The sequence below is a fragment of the Pholis gunnellus genome (assembly GCF_910591455.1).
Source record: "Pholis gunnellus genome assembly, chromosome: 14".
In the NCBI taxonomy this organism is placed as follows: Eukaryota; Metazoa; Chordata; class Actinopteri; order Perciformes; family Pholidae; genus Pholis; species Pholis gunnellus.
This window is the reverse complement of record NC_136541.1, coordinates 16,467,744-16,490,488: the sequence shown is the minus strand read 5'-3', so window position 1 is coordinate 16,490,488 and position 22,745 is coordinate 16,467,744. Positions and strand designations below refer to the sequence as shown.

Here is a 22,745-nt window from a genome sequence, read left to right as displayed (position 1 = left end):
TTTGTCCAAATAGGCTTTTCATTTCACCTGCACCTGCACACGCCTCTGCACAAAAAAACAAACCAAAAAAACATCACATCATTCATCCAGTAACTCCAGAGCGACAGTGCAGTGGAGGAGGGAGGCGGTGTTTTACAGTCAAACCGCACGAGCGCTGCTGCGAGTCGGCAGCCGGCGATACACTCTCATCTTGCACACACGCACACACGCGCACATCGCATCGCGGCGGCGCTGTGCATCGCGCAGGACGCCTCATGACAAGAGACCTGTTACACGCTGCACATGTGACGGCCCGGTCCTCCTCCGCAGATTAATCAGCGGGCTTTTGGACTTGCTGCTCCCGCAAGGAGTCTCTCGGATCGGGGTGTCTGTGATGAGGATATTGCGACAATGGTGAAGGACAAGGCCGAGGACCGGACGCTTCAGTATCAGCAAACTTTGGTGAGTTTCGGATGAGGTCATAGAAAGATGTCTTCGGTCATGTAGGGGCGTCATGGATGCCGGTTTGGCCGGAGGATGGAGACGCAGCTGCCGGTTGCTCAACTGTGTCCTGTATAGGACAGGGGGGGGGGGGGCAGCTTTTTATTTTTATTTCAAGGAATATTCCCTTGTTGGCTGATTGTACTGCCTTTTCTTTGCCCTGCTTTCCCTCAAGTATGGCTGCAGTGCTCTCCCTTCAGTTACCTCAATCCACAGGTGTTGCATCACTCTCAGCCTCTGCCTGCCTTAATTAATTCTTATCAATTTAGATTTCACCAAACCATGTCAGATTAATTTGTTCAGCTTGAAGAAATGCATGCATGGCTATCTGTGATTACTTTATGTGTGGCCTAATGGGTCATTATTAAGATATTAATATCCTTGCGATATAAGATTAGAGCCTAGCTCTAGCTCTGATGTATTTCACTCACGTCCTCTGTCTCCCTTATATCTCCCTTATTTCCCCCGCGCCCCCTCATGTATTCCTCTGTCGTCCTTCCTGTTTATTTGCGCGGCCCCTTTCTGCTTGTGAACAAAAAGTGCTTCTATATATGAATTGCTTCATGCACCAGTTTTACCCGCTCATGTGTGGACAGTGAAGCCCTGGAGCACTGCGCGCAGGGACATCTATATTCAGGTAAAAGGGACACAGACCAGTGGATTAAAGTGATTTGTAGGTCTGTGACTGCAGTTATCTGTTATCTTCCTTTCCTCGCTTCTTTTTTGTGTCCACTTATTTTCACATGTGCATCTGTCAGTCACTCGGTCTTCGTGCAGATGTGTTGGGCCCAAGTGGTACAGAGGTGCTTTTTTTCCTGCTCTTTTGTCTGTGGGAAGATCGATGCCGTGCTGTGTGTCTCAGTGCAAAGATCGATAGTAATGTAAGATGGCAGTCAGAGTCTCTGAGGATTGGAACGTGCCGTCTGCCCCCCTCCCTCCCCGTTGACCGTAGCACTCGGATCGATGGCTTTATCACTCAAACCTGCAGTCGTTAACCCTAAAATAGATGCACCTTTCTGCACATGCAAGTGTTTGTGCAGCTTGTGTCCCGATACTTTCTCAGTACAAAGTGACGGCGCTATTTATCAAATACCTTTCCTCTGGTTAAACAAAGCACCTGTGTTTACCTCTTAGTAAACTGAATGACACGCACAGATAGATATTAACCACAAACTAAAATCAGATAAGTGACGGCTCACAGAGTTTATTTGCCTGCAAATGTAGCTGCAGTCTTAAATTGGATTCTAATGTTGACAAAAGGATCCTCTGCTTTATTGTTTGCCATCAGCAAGATTTAGAGGATTGCCAGTCATGTGGTTGCTTGAATCTTTTGGCAGCACAGAAGCACTGGTGCTGTATAGCAGGACTAAGCAGATGACATGGAGCAGATAGAGAAAAATAGAGCTCTGTCTGATAACATCTCCACGAGGACGCGGCACAGAAATGTCATCTCCTCGTTCACAGCTACTGCACAAAGAAATGGCCAATTCCCTCAAGTAGTTATACATTTCTGGCAATAGTCTTTTTATAGAATCAGCAGCTGATTGACTGTTTAACGTGTTAAAGACAATTGAACAAATAATAACCATTTCATCTATGCCTGCTACAATCAATGAGCATTGCTCTGACAGTCCATTAAGATAATATGTGGTGGTCATCATAAACTCATATAAATGAGCTGAACGGCTGGATTTAATTGCATTGCAAATGGCCATGATTCCCTTTGTGCGAAAATCAACCCCTAAAGCAAACACTTGATATGTAAATAATATCCATTCATATATTCTGCACCAGCAGCACTTGATGCTGTATTTCCGGCCACTGCACCAAACGGATTTCTTGGATTCTTCTTAGAAAGCATCCCCCACTAACCTCTCTGAACTCATCATCCAAAGGGAATAAACAGAGAATAAACAAGCTATTTATAACCATCAAGATATTTGTAAAAAAATCAAAATAAAAGGCAGCAAGCTGTTATTTTCCTGTGCGGAGTTCCAGGAGAGACCCTTTGAGCAGTTGGAAAGCGACCAGGGTCTGGTGCACGGGTCACTGGCTTCTACAACTGCTGTCAGGTGCTGTGCATGCTGTGACAGCAGGCAGTGCCTGTCTGCCTCCCTGGCGTCCCGTGGGATGGAGCAAGTAAAGTGGACAAGACGCGGAGCAGAGACTGAAAAGGAAAGAGACAGGCAGGGTGTGGTGACTTGGTGTCAATTCTATCTGAATTCTTTTCAGAAGCTCTTCTCAGAGGTGTGGGAGGGTCTGCGTGTATGTGGGCATGTGTTTGCTCTCGTCAAAAACGTGGGCAAGTTTGCTCCATAGGTCTTGTGTGTGTGTGTGTGTGATGTGTGTGTGTGTGTAGGCGGGTACGCACCGTGTACCCTCCTACACACAGACGTGCTTGTGTGGTAAATCTCTGTCGGAGCAGATGTTAGAGACGGCTTGTTCATGTCCTTTCAGCAGCGTGGAGGCTTGAGGATTTGGCTGCCGCAGGGATCAGAGTCATGATCCACCTGAAGAGGAAAAGCAGCCACCCCATACCTCCTCTCACTCCCCCACCACCACCCCACCCCGCCTCCCCACAGGGCACTGCAGCACCGCGGAAGCACAAAGCCTGCCGGCCTTTCTGAATGTACGCGCGTGTGTGTGTGTTCAGTTTCTGAGCAACCTGCTGCACTGACTTTTAAGACACGCCACTGAGAAGATCCACTTCTCACCCTTTCATATACCTCTTGTCCATTTGTCTGGGGTTGATGAATATTTAAAGCAACGGGGCCGCAAAAAAAAAAGATTTAATGCAAAAATGTGCATATAGCGGCCCAAGAGAAGAGGACTTATCTTACTTAGCTGAACTCATCAATTTTGATCTCTCCAGCTACAAAAATTGCATTGAGACTGCACATACTTGTATATTTGCATGCTGGTAGTTTGCACTGTGCAGCATGCGGACACAGATTGTCTCCTTAACAGCAGTGAGCAAGCAAGTCTTCTCCACACAAAACTGGACTGTGAGATCTGTTGCCTCCCTCTTCTCTTTTGTATTGTTTGGTGTAATGTGCCGCAGACTGGTTGGGTTGGTAAATACGAGCATGCTGTTTGCGGTTTACTTCCATCCCTTTTAAGGATTTCCGTGTTTTGTAATTGAACAGCGTCACCGTACAGCTCGTGGCCATTTGGTGCAGCTGTGATGAGAAGCTTTATGAAGGATACTTTCAATAGAACTGAAATAGAAATTCATACACGTCTCTGTTGTATCTCCGCATCTCTCGCTCTCTCTGTCTGTCACTGTCACACACACACACACACACACATACACACAAAAGCACTGTGTCTTCAAGGGGCTCTAGTTCCTCACAGTCAGCATTCTGTCCGTTGCTCACACACAAAAGCTGGCTTGAGTCCATTTCAGCTCCTGTCACTTGCGAATAGTGCCGTCACCTGCAGGCCACTGAACAAGCCACAGCAGAGACTGCAGACAGAAAAAACCAATCCATCTCAATTAATTTGACTGATAAAATAGACCCAGCTCATTGTACTGACTGTAATGTACTGTAAAGGCTGTACTCACGCTAACTGCCAAGATACAATACATTATACTCTGTTGTAAAAAAAAATCACACGGTGTAGGGCCTAATCATTTCAAATAACAAACATTAGTTGATAACCCAAAATGAATTGGTATTATTTTGAAATAAACAAAAGTGGAAGAAGAGATCCCCGACTTGAATTAAAAGTGTGGAGGTATTTATAAGAAATGATCCTTATGCAGAAGCCCCTTTTTAGCGTGTTATATGTTGTCCTGTTATTACTGAATATTAGTAGTATTTGGGATGCATATAAGCAGCCTTTTAATGCTGCAGTTGGTCGATATGGAAATCATTTGAACTACTTGATACACAGTCGGGTAGTTTATTCTATAACAATGCATCATATTTAGTTAAATTACCGTATGTTTTGTATGTAAAAGTAACTAGTTGGCTATAGCTGACTGAAAGGACTACAACTATTATTTATTCTTGTTTTAAAAAAAGATCAAATTTAGCTACATAATGGCAGTAGTGAAAAATGCTCATCGCAACTACCTGGAGCTTCAAATTGCTGAAATCCAAAGATGTTTAGTCTTCTATCCTATTAGACAAATACAAGCTGAAAATTATTCCATTTGAAAAGCTAGAACCAGAAAAGTATTCTAACGATTGATCAATTATGAAGATAGGTGCAGATTCATTTACTGTTGATCGACTAATTGATTAATCGCTTACTTGGTTCAGATATTCTGTCAAATAAATGTGATGGAGTAAAAAGTTCATGCTTTGTTCTGGAATGAGGAAAATATATGCAGGGTGTCCGCTAACCGCAGAGCTGGCGGTTTTGATGTCGGCATGACCTTGAGCAAGACGCTGTTGAATCCAATTTCTCCTGATGGAAGGAAGCGGATGCCATCGGTATGTGCAAGCAGCATAAAACGGAAACAACGATGTCACTCAAAATTGCACTTTAGTAGTTTAAAATCCAGTACTTCAATCTTTGCGTACGAAAAGTGTAAATGTTGCCATTTTCTATACATGGTGTTTGCATGGTTTATGTTCACAAAGGTTTATTTCCCTGTTCTGACTCCCGGTGAGGCTCATTTGAAACCTGTTGCCAAACGTAATCTTCGTGGATCCGTGTCATGACGTCCGTAAAACAACCAGCTCCTCCCTTCAAGTCTGTTTCTGACAAGACGTCAGCGGCTTGATCCTTCAGTCTCACTGACATCACCCTCTCCCAACCCCCCTCCCCCAACCTCCGTGCTGCCTCCCACTTATTTGATCAGAGTGTGTTGGTGTATTTTCTTTTTTTTACTGGGTGCACAGGGTTTGCTCGACAGCATCAAGGTTCTTCATGTTTATTTCACTGTGTGTGTTTGCGTGCGTGTGTGTGTGTGTGTGTGTGTGTGTGTGTGTGTGTGTGTGTGTGTGTGAGAGCACTGACTCATAGGTAACTATTCTAAAAGCAGCCCAGCTACCGATATTAATATAAACGTAGACTGCGGGATGAGTCAAATGTGTCACTTCCCCCTCGAATGAGGCTGCATGGCTCAGATTAGCCCGAGTGCTTTAGTCCTCCTGTTGTTCCCCTGGTCTCATCAATACACACTCATCACACGTTTAGTGTAATTGTGTTGTTTAGTTAGAGTTATAAGTGTGTGATACATACATCTTTCTCTCTGCAGTGAGGGGCCAGCTTCACTACAAAACAGAAGAGATTAAAGTCTTATGAATATTTATTCGTAAAAAAAGGATGAGAGTTTTAGATGTTCAAGCCTTCTTCGTTAAGAGTGTCAAATATTTGTCCTTGCTGTCTCCTTACAATGAATAAATTATCCTACAGTGCCTTGGCAGTAGCTGAATAATAACAAACTTTGTTTTACATTAAAAAAAAATAAAAAAATCATCTGTCGTGCGAGGCTTGCACACGGTCTGACTGAGAAAGGCGGCAAAGTGAGTGATGTGGCAGTAAAGTGGGGGGTCTGACGCAGTGGAAAGTGGGCGGACTAATGGTGCTCTCTGCGGTTTTGCTCTCATCGGGTTGGTAGGTGAACTTGTGCAGTAAGTAGTGCTGTAGAGGGACGTGTAATTGCTCTCGGGGAGAGCTGGTAGTGATGAGGGAGCTGCCATTGTCAGTACGTAGAAGTGTGTGTGTGTGTGTGTGCAACACAGCCAGTCCGATACCGGATGTGATATCTCAGGAACGACTGGAGGGAATTTCATTACGTCCCACACAAACGTCCACCTGGAGTCAAGTATGAACTGATTAGAATTTGGCAGTCATAGGTCACCGTTACCTCACGAAATAACGTTTTGGGCCGTGAGTCAAGAATTCATGTGGTAATTATGACAATTTCCCACAAATGTCTCAAAGGATAAAATGATAAAGTGATGACATTTTGGATGTAAACGGCTACTTGACTGGTTGGCCCGAGGCAACGAAACCTTGAGGGAGTAATTCTAGTTTTGTGAGATATTTGATGGCATACGTGGGCTCTGTTGACCAAATTCACAGTATTAATGCATATTTTTGTTTTATCTCAGCAGAGATGGTCATCGCCTCGTATTCTCAAAATATCTGGACAGAACAAAAGCTGCACCTCTGAGTGGTAAAGGTGCTGCAAAAGAGTCACAGGCTGCAGTTTCTCACCAGATACAAAGTCAGTACTTTTTTCCTCAGGTAGTTGGGTCTAAATAGTTCATTTGACTTCTTCTCATTTGTTTCCAGGCGGCAACTATGAGAATTGCAGCTGACTCATTCACGATAGCTGCTGTTCCTCAACTCCACTCAAACTTCCTCTCCTTTTTGACCAAATTTGGAGAGTCTGGATTTTCCATCTTGTCCAATTGAATTAGATGAATGCCAGTTGGATTATCTTTCATCTTTTTTTACACCAGTTTATTTGTGAAACCATTTTGCACCGAACTGGAACTCTTCTGTCTGTAGGCATTTTGGTCTGTGACAAACCAGTCAATAGCAACCTGTGGGAGGCCGGAGTTGAACTGGTGTAGAGCGTTGTGGGATGTGGGAGGTAAACTGACTAATGTAGATGCAGAAGTTGATCAGGTGGGAGGTGAACTGGTTACAGATAACAGCCTATTTAACCCACATGGTCCCACCTGGTGCTCTCCCAGGGGTCCGTGCTCCAGATGGCCAGTGATTGCTTTCACACAGGCCAAAGAAAGAATCACTAACAGGCCCCGTTTATACTCCCAGTGGGCGTTTGTCTAGTGTTAATGTGACTCTGCTGCATGTGGTGGTGCGTGAACATTTGTTTGCACACACACAAGACTCAGTAAGCAAAATTTTAGTATCCTAGTGTAGTGATAAAATAAAATATAGACCGGATAAGCAGGAAAACCTGATACTGTCTTCCATGCATTACGTCATCGGTCAAGCTCTTTAGAAGTTGACCGATGTAGGCCATTTCATTTAGGAAACAGACATGTTGATTCTCTTTCGGCAAAGAACAGTCTTCATTTTTGGTTTTTCAGATTCTGTGTAGATACCTTTTTCCAACGGTGTGCAAAATGCTTTTTCTGTATCAAAAATAAAACCACATCACTGGTTTAGTTCTGACTGGGGGCCTTTGTTGAATGCTCTCTTTCTGCATCTCAACTGTTACTCCAGTAAAGGGAAAAAGCTAAACCAGGGGTCGGCCACCTTTACTATCCAAAGAGCCATTTTGCCCTATTTTCCACCAAATAAAATTTGTCTGGAGCCGCAAAAGCTATTTGATGTCAAATTTCTCGCCACATATCAAGCATTCAGGTAAGCCAGCATCGTTGGCAGTGAAAGCAAATTAATACGTCCACGCAGAATTAAACTCTATTTTCCTCTGTGACTTTTCTTCTTTTGGATTTAACCATCGATAGTTTACCGAGGGTGGAAATCTGAAAATCATGATCAGGCACTTACAAGAAAAGGCGCATTATGATGTAAGATGCAAGTGGCGGATCGCGTAGCGCGGCCGTTTTTGAATATATTACTATTTTGCGCGACAGAGTTCGAATCCAGGTTGATGCGATCTTCCCATAAATATATTTTCTTCAATGTATTTCTTCATACGTGGCTGTGATGTAGTGCTCCCTTATACAATCCCCGCAATATATATGAGATGTGGCTTTTAGATCTCCAGCAATATGTTCGTGAATGTGTGACGAATCTGGCAACAGAGGCAGAAAACAGCTGCTGCTGTTACGCGAACACAACACACGCACGGAAGGGAAACCAGTAGTTTGAAAACCAGTAGGACCGGCACCCACTGCATGCCCAGTGTACGTGAATAGTCACGTGATATTTGTTTTCAGGCATTTAAGTCTGGATGGAGATCATCTCGAAAACAATGGTTAAACACCGTGTGGACGGAGGACTCTGAGCCGCAACAGAGGGGCCGAAGAGCCGCAGGTTGCCGACCCCTGAGCTAAACGATTACTTGAAATTACAAATTGACGTTGCACATTTGAATGCCTTACTGAGTTTTAGAATTTACACCAAACACCGATGTGAAGGTTGAGTCCCTCAAAGCTGGAATACCAAGTTTCACTTCTTTGTCATTGCAGCTTAAAACACAACAGAATCCACCTTAATAGCTCTAAAGAAATGCAGACAGAAGGCTTATTCATAATTTTTCAAAAGACTATCTGGATTTTTAACACTATAGTGTTGCAGAGCCTGAATGCTGTTAGTTTTCACTGACTAATTTGCTCAACTCTAGTATTTAGCATGCAAACCACACAGACTACACTGCATCCACCAGTTTGTTTTTAATTGACAGCATTTTTTTAACCAGTGGCAAAACTAATTTACATTTCACTCCACTGACATGTATGAGTGAAGGTTGAGTCCCTCAAAGCTGGAATACCAAGCTGTCAGCTGGCACCCATTCCTAATTCCTCTGTTTTCTCACCGACACACAAGGCCGTGCTGTCTGATGATGATGTATAGCTACGATTTGACTTAAACGCTTCCTGGCAGGTTGGAGGTTAAAGCAGATGGAGATTAGCACCCCTGACAGCGCGGCCGTTCTCACTGCTCGTCAGTCAGAAGCTATACTGCCGCTCAGCTTTCCCTCTGCACCTCCTGTGCATGCGAGCAGAAAGAGCGAGTCTGGAGGAGTCGTGATGCCCATCTCAATGAGGGGAGGGGGAGTGGACGGGTTGAGTGGGACAAAGAGGGAGGGGGTGCACAGAGCAGAGGAGGAGGAGAGCTGTTGCAAGTTGTAGCATACAGAGAACCCTAGAGGGCCTGTTATGAAAAAAATATAAGAGGGGGGGGGGTGAGGAGGAGACTAGCAGTGAGCCTGAAAGCATTGTGATGCTCATCTTAATGTGGCATGCTAGAGAGAGCAGTGCGTGAAAAGGTAAAGAGATTTACCTCATGCTGGAACACCTGTACTGTAAAACTGGTTTAGTGTCAGTGCAACATTTGCCCAACAACGACTTTTACATTTAATTTCTCGTCAGCTGATCACTGGCTCTGTATTATAGTCACATTTGAGTTATATTTAAACTTTCAAGTCATGCAACCTTGTGATTGCGCAGCACAAATCAAGAGGGGTTGCATTACACGCTCGTCTGTACTGCTTCTGAACAAACGCTACCTCAGCAAAAAAAAGAAAAAAAGAGAAAGTATAGCGAGTGACCTTCAATTAACAACTCAGACAAGACCAAATTGTAAGCATGATCTTTTATTAGAAGTCAGCAAGTGGAATCATTCCTTAGTCAGGATCACCTCTCCGCTTGAGACCAGAGCCCTCCGATTTGAGGAAACCTTCCTCCCTGCAGCTACAGCTCTTCCTGCAAGAGAAGGATGGAAAGTGCAGCAGTCAATAGAAGAGTCAAAAGCTGACAAATGGCAATTGTGATACATAATTGGTCAAGCCAAAATATATTTTTCTTCACCCCCCCCCAAATTTACGATTCATAGAGTTTAACTGTAGTCCAGGATTGTGGCGCCAATGACTTATTTGGCAGCCTGTCATGGTTTAATGAAGCTTATAGCAAGAACACTGAATTAACACATTGATTAAAGTAACTCTTGGCAAACAATCTATAAACTTAAAAACTATTAAAAAAAACAAATATCAAAATTTGTTAGTCGATCTACTCACTTTGACGGTGGCATGACTGTTCACACGTGTAGGTGCTGCTGGGATAACACACTTCTACTGCACAATGGAAGAACACCTGGAAGAGTTGGAAAGTTTCAAATTTCATCAAGGAATTCAGATGACAAATAAATGACTGTCGTCGTCATCAGGCCATGAATTACTGTACCGTGTCTCTCTGAGGGGAAAAGTCGTTTTCATCCACAAACGTGAACATTTTAACAATAAAGCGCTTGTGGTGCGTTGGGTAAGTCAGCCCAGAGGAGCCATCCACAGGCACAATGGTGGTCAGGTAACGGTCATCCTGGTTGGGACACCTGGAGCCAACAAGAGCTCATGTTTAACACAGAATTTAAAAACAGAAATCATTTTAGGAAAGCCTATTTTCACATATATACCCATCAATCAGAAGATCCCACTGTGGCATGCTTTGAGGATTGGGGCTGGAGGTGGCCCAGCAGTGCTCCAGGTTCAGGAAGAGGTTTGGGTCAGAGCGCTCCAGGATGTTCACCTCAACGTAGACCGGTTCCCTCAGCACTTTGGTGACTGGGTAGTCTGCTTCAGTGTAGAAGGAGCTGTACGCTGCGTTTTCTGCAAGCAAGACACATCAGTTTTAGTATGGCAAAAAATTCTGCAATAGCAAACATCGTGACAAAGGCTGTCGTGCCGCTCACCCTCCACACATCCCTTTGTGAGACACTGTCCGTTGCCCAGTCTGAGCTCCACTCGGAGGAGTCCGGCAGCAGCGACGGGCACAGGCGGAGGAACAGCAATCACCTCCATGACAAGAGCCTCCACTCCTGAGTCAGAATACCGACACTGAAACAATAACCTGTTGGGGTGGGGGGGGGGGAGAGAGCGGGACTTTTACCTCAGGAACCCTCAGAACCACAAAACGAAATGATATCCATTTTGTACAAACTCACTCAAAATGGCTGTCCCTGGTGATAGATCCTCTGGGTCCAATTCCCACTTCATATGAGGAAGACATGTGGTTCTCATACACCACATAACCCTCTTCATCCTGCAAAAGACAAAAACATGGCAGACATGTGGTTTCAAGCTGAATCTCTGGGTTTTGCGCATCTTGGTCCAGGGGGGGAAAAACAAGTCATGCTGGGCATTCCCCCATTTTATATTGTGAAAAGTTATTTAGTGTCAGACGTCCACCATGTTGAACTTATCATATATTAGCTAAAGCATGGAGCAACTACCTTGAATGTCGTGCCACATGCAGTCACAGGGAACTGGAAGATGGCAAAAGCAGAGGTGAAGTCTACAGGGGTGCAGGAGGGTTCGTTGGTCTCTAGCAGGCTGACTGACTCCACATCCATTTTGGGCACAGTGGCATCTCGAGCAACAACCACCACAAACTGGCCATCCCTGGTACACTGCACAGTCACTAGATGAGGGGGGAAAAAACAAAAACACACGGGTGAATTTCTTAGTTGCAGTAGATATTTCACACTCACCATGCAGCATTTGTTTTGAGAGGCACTAGAACAGCAGCAGAGTGCACAGTTACCTGCGTTCCCGTAGTAGCAATGGTGCCCATCAAAACAGCAGTTCAAGTTGTCGCAGAGCTCGCCGGTGGTGTCCGGAGTGCCACACTGGATCTTGTCTCCCTGCTCAACCTGGCACTTCTCGACAGGAGCTGCAGGTGAAGGGACGTTTGGCCGTTGGTGAGTAGGAAGAGGAGCTTGGTGTTTCTGCAGAGGCATTGGCCTGATATTCTGGGCAGCAACATCGCAAGCCAAAAGAGCAACAACTACCACCACGCTAAACAGGCACTTGAAAAGCTCCATTGCTGTATCGGTAACTATACGCTGCACCAAAGCTGCAATATAATAACCTACTGCTCTGACACAGACTTTATACCTGATGGATCATGTGTTGTTCGCTGAGAACTCCGCCTCTCATCGTTAGGAGTGAACTGTGTGGCAGCCCTGCAGAGTTAATCAGCTGGGAGCTGACAGGTGAAGCTTATTGCCTGAGAAGAAGTCATTACACTACTGTTGTTGTTTTTTTAAGAGGGGGGGCTGTGAGTTGCAGGCAGTGATTTTTCTGACACCTGTATACTTTATTTGAACATTAGTGTGTTTAAACAAGATGACTGTCTTCACCTTGACCCAACACTGTATTTCTTTCACTGCCTCCCACTTGCACCGACCGTATAAAAGCTGTCTTTTTCTGTCTTTCGCGCACGCAGATGTACGGGCGGTACACCCAGGAGCTGGGTGTGTATGCCAAGGAGGAAGCGGCCCGCCTACGGGATGGAGGAGTGCGGGACGGCGGAGGACTGCGGAGGAACACCAGTGTTCGCAGTCGTGCTGCAGAGCTGCTGGAGTACGAGAAGGACCCCTGTGCAAAGTGCCATTGTAAGTGGTGAATCGCACGACGAGCCCCGAATCTGTGTGATTGCACACAGATTCGGGGTGTGATTGCAGGGATAAAGTGTGCAGGGCGTTGTGGTGCTCATGTTGCGAAGGTCAGACCACAGCAGTGTTCAATGCACACAAACAAAGTGGATCTGATGTGTGTGTGTGAGATTGTAGCTCTCCAGCATGTGTGAAAGTTTTGTGAAAACATTGACTTCTTAAAGCACAGCAGAGTGGCTACCTGACACAAGGGAGCAGGAGAGGATGTGAACACGATTAAACGTGACCGATCTGAGCAATGACCTCCAGCCAAGGAGGACTGTCTCAATGTCAGACAAAGACAGCCCCCTCTGCTGGCTGCCTGTGTGTGTGTGTGTGTGTGTGTGTGTGTGTGTGTGTGTGTGTGTGAATGTGTATTTTTGTTTGTGTGAGCAGAACTCTGATCTGAACTGTCAGATTATTTTATGTCTCGTCTTCCCAGATGACTGCAGATAAGGGAGTGGCACCAGAAGTGAGCTCCACTTCAGACTGATGTACTCCACAATATCAAGGAGTGACAGATCCTCACTGGGTGTCTTAAATGTACTATAATATATTTAACCTTCATTGCAAGATGGTGAAATCAAAGAGATTTTTTTTTCTTTTGCAAGTCATGAGAGCAGCCAATGCATTTCTTTAAGGGTCAGTTCACCCAAATTGAAACATTAGAACTCCTTTGCGGTGTAGAAATAGTTCCCATAAAAACAGTTCACGCTGATCATCCGCAGTAACAAGGACACTGCTTTTGGAAAGACACGTTGCAATGTCATTTCTCAATGAGTTCCAAAAATGAAATTCCTATCTCCTGGTGGTTGAAACTTCAAACCAATGACATAAAACCCAAATGATATACCTGGTTGGATAATACTAGAGAGTGAGAAGAATTAAGAATTGTTTTGTGTGTGTGTGTGTGTGTAGGTGTGTGTGTGTGTGGTTAGAGCGCAAATGTGTAGTAAATTATCCAATAACATTCAAATAATAATCCTGAATCTTAACTAGTTCTATTTTTTTATGTGAAAATGTGCTGGTTTTCTTAGCAAACTAGATATCTTTGGGGTTTTTAGGGGTTTAAATATGCTGGGATAGATTTGGTTGAACTGATCACTTTTATAAACACAAATCAACACATCAAATATTAGAGCATATTTGATTCTCTCAGTAAAAGTGTGAAAGGGAAAAAGGGAGAGAGAAAGGCAGTTTTCACACGTGAGCTAACGTGGCTGTTTTCTCCGACCGCTTTCTCCGCCGTTTTGCCCTTGTGACTAGTGATCTGATTAAAGCTCGATACATCGCGCCATAGGTGAAAGCGACACTACAGCTGCCCAGCCTCGCTCCCTCCAGCATAATGGAAGCCATTTAACACAATCACTCTCAGATCAGGAGCCAGCCGGAGTGATTTGTGTGCTCGCTGTCTGTGTGCCGTGTGCTCGTAGATCAAGCCGTGTTTGTATTTTTAGACTCGTCTTTAGATAGACGCTCCAGCTCGACGGGCACTGCTGCTGTCTTGTTAAGTACTGTGTGCGGAGAGAACCTTTTCAGATTTGGAAGTGGGAGTTGTACTGTTTCCCCCCCCCCCCCCTCTCATATATCTGTGTGGGAACAGCATCTCCGTGGGTGATGGACTAAGAGTGTGTGCGCCTCTGTTCAGATCAGTAACTGGAGCCGCAGCTTTTGAACAAGGCAGCCTACACATTGCAGCCAAGGGCTCTGCGACCGGTCGTGATGGAGAGCTAAAGACATGCGCTGCCTTTTTATTTTGACTCACAGAGTGAATCTTTTTTTAGGGGGGGGATTTTAGAGCCGACGTTATCCTCCCAGGAGCGGCATCATTGTGTATCATGTCACGTTATGCATTCAGCGGCTTTGCACCTTTTTTGAACATACTGTTTAAAGGTGGAACACCTCCTGCATATTTGTTTGTATTGTTCCTGGTTACAGCTAGTTGGCTTCAGGTGATGGAATGCAGCACTAGCAGAGGTAGGGAGAACATTTCTGGCCGTGTGATTTTCTTTCTTTTTTTATAACGAGATCAGAAGAAGACATCTGTGATCTCCACTGAGCCTCCGGATGTGAGCGATAGCCGAGATGCACACGGAAGTACGTGGCTTTGCAGGTGCCAGACGAGATAGAGAAAGAGAGAGACAGGAATAAAGAAAGAGAAGCTATGGGATTGTGAATTTCCTCAGCTTCGTCCAGTGAACTGTGAATTAAAAATGAAGGATCCCGTGAAGAACATGGCAGTCCAATCTGCACAGATAGATTCATCTTTAAATATTTCTCTCAGACGTGTGTCCACCGTGTGATGGGTGTGTCTGCACATGACATGCACATTGTATGCGTACGTCCTCTGTTGGCACCGTACCGTCCAGCAGGTGGCCTGACGTTCCGGGCAGCTCGCCACGTCATGCACACAGTTGTGCTCCACCTCCCGCAGGAGAGTCAGCATCCCTGTGTGACCCGAATCCTGCACCAGAAAGACTGCTGCAATGTCTTTTTCCATTCATTTATATTGTTTATTATGTCTGTACAGTCGCAATGTCATTCAAACAACAAGAGTTATTTGTGGGTATAAACATACAAGCAGCACAGTCACACATTTGACAAAGTTTAGGAAAAGAAAAGTACAATTATGAGAGTTAGAGCATGTAAATATAGGGGGATAACGATGCATCTGTAAGATTGCTGTCTTATGTTCTACAGTTATTTGATTTTAGAAATAGTTTGGAGCCATTATTCTATTTTTTTAAGTTTTTGAAACTTTCCTTAAGTAAAACGTCCAGATGAAAGAGTTTAAAAGTGGAACTCAAGTGTTAATAGCCCTCTGACTGTGGCACTCAGCCCAGAGTCCTCTAAATAGAGATCTAAATCTTTTAAACTGGCCACATTTCATTTTTAAGAAGGCCCAGTCATTTCCTGTAACACCTGGGAACCGTAGTTTTCAGCAAACGTCAGCCAAACAGGAATTTATTTATTTTATTTTATTTTTTTCACTCTCATCATCACATCTGTTGCTCTCTTGCTCTCTCCTAAGATGTGACAGTTTCCTCCATGGCCACTATATGACTTCCGAGTGGCAGAGTAAACGAATCGAAACAACTTGGTGCATCACGGCCGTCGCACTTTTATGAAATATGAATGTGGTAAATGTGTTAGTAGCACAGTTGAGCGTCTCTTGGGACGGGCACATCTATGAACGCTCTGGATGTTGAAGAGAATTCCAGGCTTTGGCAGTGTCCGCAGACGAGAGAGAGAGGAAATGAGTCCAGTGATGCCTCTTTTAGCTGACCTAGCTCTGAGTTATAGATTGTAATGTAATGGCAGAATTTATAAACCGTGACCCAGCTTTGTATTGGGTCTGTATTCTTTTTTTATTCGAGGTAGATGAAAGTAAAGCAATGCTCTCATTCTGAACTCATTCACCATATAATAAGCTCCTTTAGTTTGTTATTGTTCTTTGAAATGGATAATAACTCTGTCCACTCTTCTCCTCGTCTTTAAATACAACATTCTTCTTTGGTCATGGGAAACTGAATCCTTTATCCACTGAATGTTCTCATTAGAATTGGGCAATCTAGATTACATCACAAAAGTGACATCCAACCTGATATAGTTCATCTATCAAATGTAGTCATATTTTAAATTGAGAGACCGTAGATACAATGAACCACACACTAATGTATCTTTTTGGCTAATATGCTTAATTAAATACCTGACAATTGTTCCTTGATGCCAAAATACTTCCATGCATCAGCGCCTTCTCATTGAACACATTGTGTGCTCTGGCATCATTTAACTGGAGATGTTAAAGACAGCAGAGAGCTATCACAAGTGTATGTCAAATGTATGTTGCATTGCCTAATCCTTCCTTGCATTTATATCTTAATTAACCTTTTTTGTGCTTTTTTTTAATTTCATATAAGTTGATCTGCATCGTTTTCATTTGTGTTTCATTACAGTGTTTAAAGTGCTTCTGTGGCCTAAATCCTTCCATTCATCCCTTTCTCCTCCTTTACCACATATTCATGTCTGTCTTTTCCTTCCCCTCTGACACAGCTGGTTCCTTTCATTCTCACACCCACAAATATTTTCCTTCAGTCTCTGTTCACACCTTTTAAGATTCATTTCAAGGATTTTATTTTTGTGCTTTTCCCTCTGTGCCCTCAGTGTGTGCGTCTCGCTGCCAGAAGTTCCTGATCTCGCGGGTGGGGGAGGACTGGATCTTCCTCATTCTGCTGGGGCTGCTCATGGCTCTGGTCAGCTGGGTCATGGACTACGCCATCGCCTTCTGCCAAGAAGGTGAGACACAGAGAGAGTGAGAGAGTGAGAGAGAGAGACACAGAGAGAGAGAGAGAGAGACACAGAGAGAGAGAGAGAGAGAGAGAGAGAGAGAGACAGAGCGAGAGAGAGAGAGAGAGAGAGGAAAGACTGCGGTGAATGAAGGGCTGCTCTCACAGAGGCAGCAAAGTATTAATGAGCCATGCTTTACAGCAAACAGCTGTAAATGGGAAATAATAACACAAATTGTCGCAGAATTATATTAATCTTGAGCTTATGTCTTTCATTAGAATTTAAAGGATCAATAAATACCGTTTTTACTTACACATAGCATCAAATGCATCAATCGTAACGCAAAAAAGAAAATCCTCTGAAATGATTAACCTGTAATGCAACACATCCCGATAGAGATAAGTTTGTGGTGTTTTAATTCAAAATGTTAGTCCCTCTTTCTTTCTCACATCAATAAAATACCTGCAACTAATGAAAATAACAGAGTATCACACGTTTTTTGAAGTCTGAATGTCTAACCATGAATATATGAGCAGGTATATTCATGAATCGTTATCCAAAAACCTCTGTTACTTTTAATCTATTTCTTTTTTTTTGTGTTTTAGAAAAATCTCTGCTTTTAGGTGTGAAGAATGCCGGCATAAAGAACCGCTTCCTCTAATGAGTTTCATGGAATGGTAGATTAGATCGGAAGAGAGCTAAATCCCCAATCACGGCGAGGCGGCCACAAAGCTGCTGTAGGTGCAGAAAAATGCATGAATAAGACAGAGAAGGAAGGTCAAAGGGCATTAATGAAGAGCAGAGGAATCCGGTGAATCTATTCACAACAGATAAATCATGTTAAATGGGGAAACTGGCTGTTAAATGGTTTAGTTTTCTACCGCATTATACTGAGATGAAGTTGTGTGTGTCTGTGTGTGTGTGTGTGTGTGTGTGTGTGTGTGTGTGTGTGTGTGTGTGTGTGTGTGTGTGTGTGTGTGTGTGTGTGTGCAGCACAGAAGTGGATGTATGGTGGACTGGACAGCAACATGCTTCTGCAGTACATCGCTTGGGTCACCTACCCTGTAGTGCTCATCACTTTCTCAGCAGGATTCACACAGATACTGGCGCCTCAGGCTGTGGGTAAGACAAACACACACACACACACACACACACATACATTTCATACTATTGATGCACAAACACATGTATTCATGTCTCTAATTCCTGGTCATATTTCTGTTTGTATAATGTCATTGGCTCTGTAATGCAGTATAATGTCCTCCAAGGACACGTGCTGTCCGTGTCGTAGTGGTCACGTCTGCAGCACGTCCATGCAGTATAGCTGTGATGAGATGTGCATACAGAAAACTATATGAATATCAATCAGCTCTTCCCCCCCCCCCCCTCGCTCTTCATTTATTCCCCTCATCCTTTTTTCTCTGTAATTTCTTCCTTTCAACTCGTCTTTTCTCTCCTCTCCTTCATCCAACCCGGCCTCTCTTTCCTTTTCATCTCCCAGGTTCAGGTATTCCTGAGATGAAGACAATACTGAGGGGGGTGGTCCTGAAGGAGTACCTGACGTTTAAGACGTTCGTGGCCAAAGTCATCGGTCTGACCTGCGCTCTGGGCAGCGGGATGCCTCTGGGAAAGGAGGTAGAGGGTTTCTTTTTCCCCTCATCTCTCTCTCCATCACAGTCTCTTGGGCTGCATAAATTACACATGACAGGGCGGCTTGACAATTTTTCGAAGTTTCCTGTCGGGCAGGATTTAATCATGTTGCTTCTTCTAGTCTCATTAAAGTCGCTGCTGGGAAAATGAAAAAGTGATTTGCTGCTAATAACGCTTGCGTTTCCCCATTCGGGAGGTTCTAAAGTTGTTTGAATCTGAATCTGAGCAGGCGTTAATGGATTTAGAGTAATTCCCCTGAACTTGAGTACAGCATGCTCTACAAGAATGTGCTTTCAGTCATATCCTGTCTGCTAACATCCTAATCTCTCTCCGTCCTCTCCCTCAGGGACCCTTTGTTCATGTTGCCAGTCTGTGCGCCGCTCTCCTGAGCAAATTTATGGCTCCTCTTTTCGGCGGGATTTACATGGTGAGGACAGCAACCACATTTACAAAAAGAAATGCAGATTTCCTGATGCCCAAAGTTAAACCTGTATGAGATATTGAACCTTTAAGGACCTTATGTCTCTAACTGCAACATTCACCATCAACTAATCTGATGATTTAATCTCTCAGAGATTAAATCATTGAGGAGTCTCAATGAACCATTGTATTCATGTCGTTGGTGGAGCTCTTGACACTCAAATATTAAGAAATATTGATCATGTTTCATTCACTATGTTCAAATTCAGTAATCCAGCATCACATTACAGATTGCAGTTTTAAAGAATTCGAATTATGTCCAAGAGTGACACAAGAACTTCACTTTCATGCTTTCATCTGCACGTTGAAGGGTAAATCCACTTCAGGGTGCCGTAGTTTGAAACATCTATGCTCAGTGTGTTCCAGACCTTTTTTTTTTTTGCGTAGCTGCTTCTCACTAATCGGCCTCATCTACTTGTGCCTCATGCTTTTTCAGAATGCAAGATCAATCTCAACTTTTGCCAAATTAGCAAAAGTTCACTAAAATATAAAGTAAAGGCATTTTGATTCCATATTACAGTGTGAAAGTTTAGAGAGGCAGCATACACACACACGCACACACACACACACACACACACACACACACACACACACACACACACACACACACACACACACACACACACACACACACACACAGAGGGTAATCACATGCTCCAAAGGTTTCCATATTTAATCGGGTTCAAAGCAGTTACACGGTGCATAATCACCAAGAATCAAGTGCATCTTTTTCTTTCTTTTTCAACCTTTATAAGTCCAGGAAAGTTTAATAATGACCAAAGATATCTTTTACAGGATTCCACTATTTACACACATTTACATCAGGGAGCTGCCCACTAAAACAGCCGCTGAGCGTTAAGGAATCTCTGCAGGGACCATCACATCACAAGCCCACTTCTTACTTAAATCCAGTTTACTGCTGATGATTTAAGTAGTTGAAAACTTTTTTGCAGTTAAAATGAATTGTTTCTTGCACTGGAAATACTGTATCTCAACATGACATCTCTTTGTCAATGTTCAACCAGTTACAGTTATTATAATATAGATTTTTTTTCACTGATTTTAAGTATTGCATGGATTTTAACCTTTGATCCTTCCACTTATTGTAAAGAAGGGGTCTAAATAGTTGCTGAGAAGAAATGAGAATGGGCAACATTTACCCACATGGGAGGATTTCCTTCATCTTTGTGTCTTTTCCTTTGGTCCTCAAAAGGTGCGAAGCTGCAAGAAAAACACACACAATCAACGTTATTCTTCAAAATCTCGGTGTTTTACTTGACTCTCTGCCGTTCCCCAGGACACACTCTCACCTCCACTTATGTGAGACCACACGCTCGGCTTCTGCCTATTTCTGCAGTGGACAGTGGGCTATGCTTCTCCTCCATGTGCCAGCAGCACCATCGTCACCACCATCAGTACGGAGGAAGATAGACCGCAGTGATGAGGAGGACGAGAAACTCATGTCAGCACAGTTAGAACAGACTGAAATAGTCCAGGCGTCGACTGTGCAGCCGTTAAACATAATCAGTCTGGGGAAAATGTTAATTCAGTTCAAGACGGGTGTTTGCTGAAGCTCATTCGCCGCTTGTTTGATTTTGTGTGGTTGGGATAATAAGTTAGCTGTCCTCCAGGACCAGAAATAAAAGGTAACCTCTACACTCGCACATGTCGCACTCACACATATTTTTGTCTCTTTGTGCTGCCCCTCCACTTTGACTGCTAAAGGAAGAGCCCTTTGAGGGAAGCAAGGTATGAAACGCACGAGACAGATAGTTTCTTTATTGCCAATTCCATCAACATTAATAACCCATGCTGTCCATCTCAGAAGCAGAGAGAGAGATTGATGCTTTTCCATTTGTCTGCGCTGTTTGATCCTGTTCAGTGAACCGTCACAGCGAGGCATCGATCTGCGCCGTCTTTGCTTCTACACAAACATGTCATTCCCATGATTTCATCACTCATTCCTGGGTTTTCAATTATGGCCGCCCATATCCCAGAACTCCTATATGTGATGTTGAATGTGCAAAAGATACAGCAGTTTTAAAGCGTAACTGTTGCATTTGTAAACAGTTGATGAATTTGTTTTTTCATGAGAAATGCATTTGTGGTGTATTGCGTGTTTGTGGCATTTTGCACGTCCATGTACACCTGTTGGGATTTGAGTGTGTGCGTGTGGGTGCATTTGCTTGAATGCATGGCTCTGTGTGTGTGTGTGTGTGTGTGTGTGTGTGTGTGTGTGTGTGTGTGTGTGTGTGTGTGTGTGTGTGTGTGTGTGTGTGTGTGTGTGTGTGTGTGTGTGTGTGTGTGTGTGTGTGTGTGTGTGTCTGTGTCTACCTGTGTGTGTATATCTGATTCTTGTTGGACAGAACGAGCTGAGGAACACAGAGATGCTGTCGGCTGCCTGTGCAGTGGGTGTGGGATGCTGCTTTGCTGCCCCTATTGGAGGTAAGACAACATGGCTGCAGCCTCTGATTGAATGCTATCTAATTATAGTAGATAATTACGGGAACTAATTGGATGGGGGGGAATACTTAGCCCGCTAAGAGGAGAGCGGATGCCAATTTCTGTCAGTCCGTCTGTCTAACATATGGTATCTCAGCAACTATTTGCCAAATTGACGTGGAAAATGTCCATGATGTTGCTCTAGGTGGCCTCTGTCAGGTCAGAATTTCCCCCTTGATGCAAACTTACATCCTTGGATCTTTCTCTGCAGATGGAGTGGCCAATTTATGGAAATGTAGATGTTCAAATTTCCCCATTTGGCCATTTTCCATGATGGCCGTTCCAACCTTTTCTTGAATAACATCTCCGAGTGTGTTTTGTTTGTGTGGTGCAGGTGTGCTGTTCAGTATTGAGGTCACTTCTACGTTTTTTGCTGTGAGGAACTACTGGAGGGGCTTCTTTGCCGCCACCTTCAGTGCCTTCATATTCAGAGTGCTGGCGGTGTGGAACCAGGAGGAAGGTTAGGGACGAATTATTTGTTTGTCAAAGAACAAAGTCCACATTTTTAATAACAGTTTTCTGCTTTGTGTACCTGGGTGTGTTTTGTGACTTTGCAATAGTGTGTTATTTCAGTTGTCTGGATGGATAATAAATAAGATCTCATTCAATTAGAGCTGAAAAAAGTTAGAGAATTAAATTGTAGTTTTAGTTTTAATCATACTTTATATGTTATTAATAACTTCAATGGAACATGGGTTAATATTAATATCTAAAGCCCCCATGGGTACAATGTTGTGTCACAGAATGAGTATATTGTTATAATCATTTGGTGTCCAGTCCCATTTAAAGGTCAGTGTAATACATCTGCATCTGTAACAAAAAGACATAATGCTGTGAAGTCTACACAGAGTGACACCAGTCCTCTTTTTCCTCAGAGACCATCACTGCTCTCTTTAAGACCCGTTTCCGTCTCGACTTCCCGTTTGACCTTCAGGAGCTGCCGGCGTTTGCCATCCTCGGGTGAGCATGTTTCCCGGGACTGACGCCACACTACACTGATCCCAGGAGCAGTTCGGTGCCCGAAGGGACCTGAAACTGAGTCTCTTTCTCTGTAGTCTCGTCCTGGTCACATTCACATTCCAGTCTGAAGGTTGATTTGTATTCAATGAACGAGGCATGAAATTAACTTTTTACTCTGCTGATTACAAGTAAAGACTGTATCCACATCAACGCGTGCCAAATTCGATTTGTTTGATGCCAATACGTTTTACCAGAGAAAAACGAGAAATTAACATTGGTTGGCTTCCGGTAAAGTGGCTTTACCAAGCGCATTAAAATATAAAATTGTATTT

The 22,745-nt window shown here is 43.8% G+C and overlaps 2 protein-coding genes across 2 annotated transcripts in view; one reads left to right on the top strand and one right to left on the bottom strand.

Moving 5' to 3' along the window:
• Positions 1-390: 390 nt before the first annotated feature.
• clcn2a (chloride channel, voltage-sensitive 2a) overlaps positions 391-22,745 on the top strand; it is a gene marked incomplete at both ends in the record, with an annotated part of 30,836 nt that continues 8,481 nt past the window's right edge. Inside the window, 10 exons of the mRNA XM_079172764.1 lie at positions 391-441; positions 12,327-12,495; positions 16,699-16,830; positions 17,815-17,943; positions 18,323-18,456; positions 18,818-18,898; positions 20,677-20,700; positions 21,318-21,396; positions 21,788-21,913; positions 22,329-22,413. Coding sequence (XP_079028890.1) covers positions 391-441; positions 12,327-12,495; positions 16,699-16,830; positions 17,815-17,943; positions 18,323-18,456; positions 18,818-18,898; positions 20,677-20,700; positions 21,318-21,396; positions 21,788-21,913; positions 22,329-22,413 — 1,010 coding nt within the window. The remainder of the gene's footprint in view (positions 442-12,326; positions 12,496-16,698; positions 16,831-17,814; positions 17,944-18,322; positions 18,457-18,817; positions 18,899-20,676; positions 20,701-21,317; positions 21,397-21,787; positions 21,914-22,328; positions 22,414-22,745) is intronic.
• On the bottom strand, positions 9,721-11,922 carry LOC306705979 (zona pellucida sperm-binding protein 4-like; the record flags this gene model as incomplete). Its single annotated transcript, XM_079172891.1, has 8 exons — positions 9,721-9,806; positions 10,121-10,196; positions 10,287-10,434; positions 10,516-10,708; positions 10,792-10,949; positions 11,044-11,141; positions 11,332-11,519; positions 11,643-11,922. The coding sequence occupies 8 exons, from the start codon at positions 11,920-11,922 to the stop codon at positions 9,721-9,723; spliced, it is 1,227 nt and encodes a 408-aa protein (XP_079029017.1).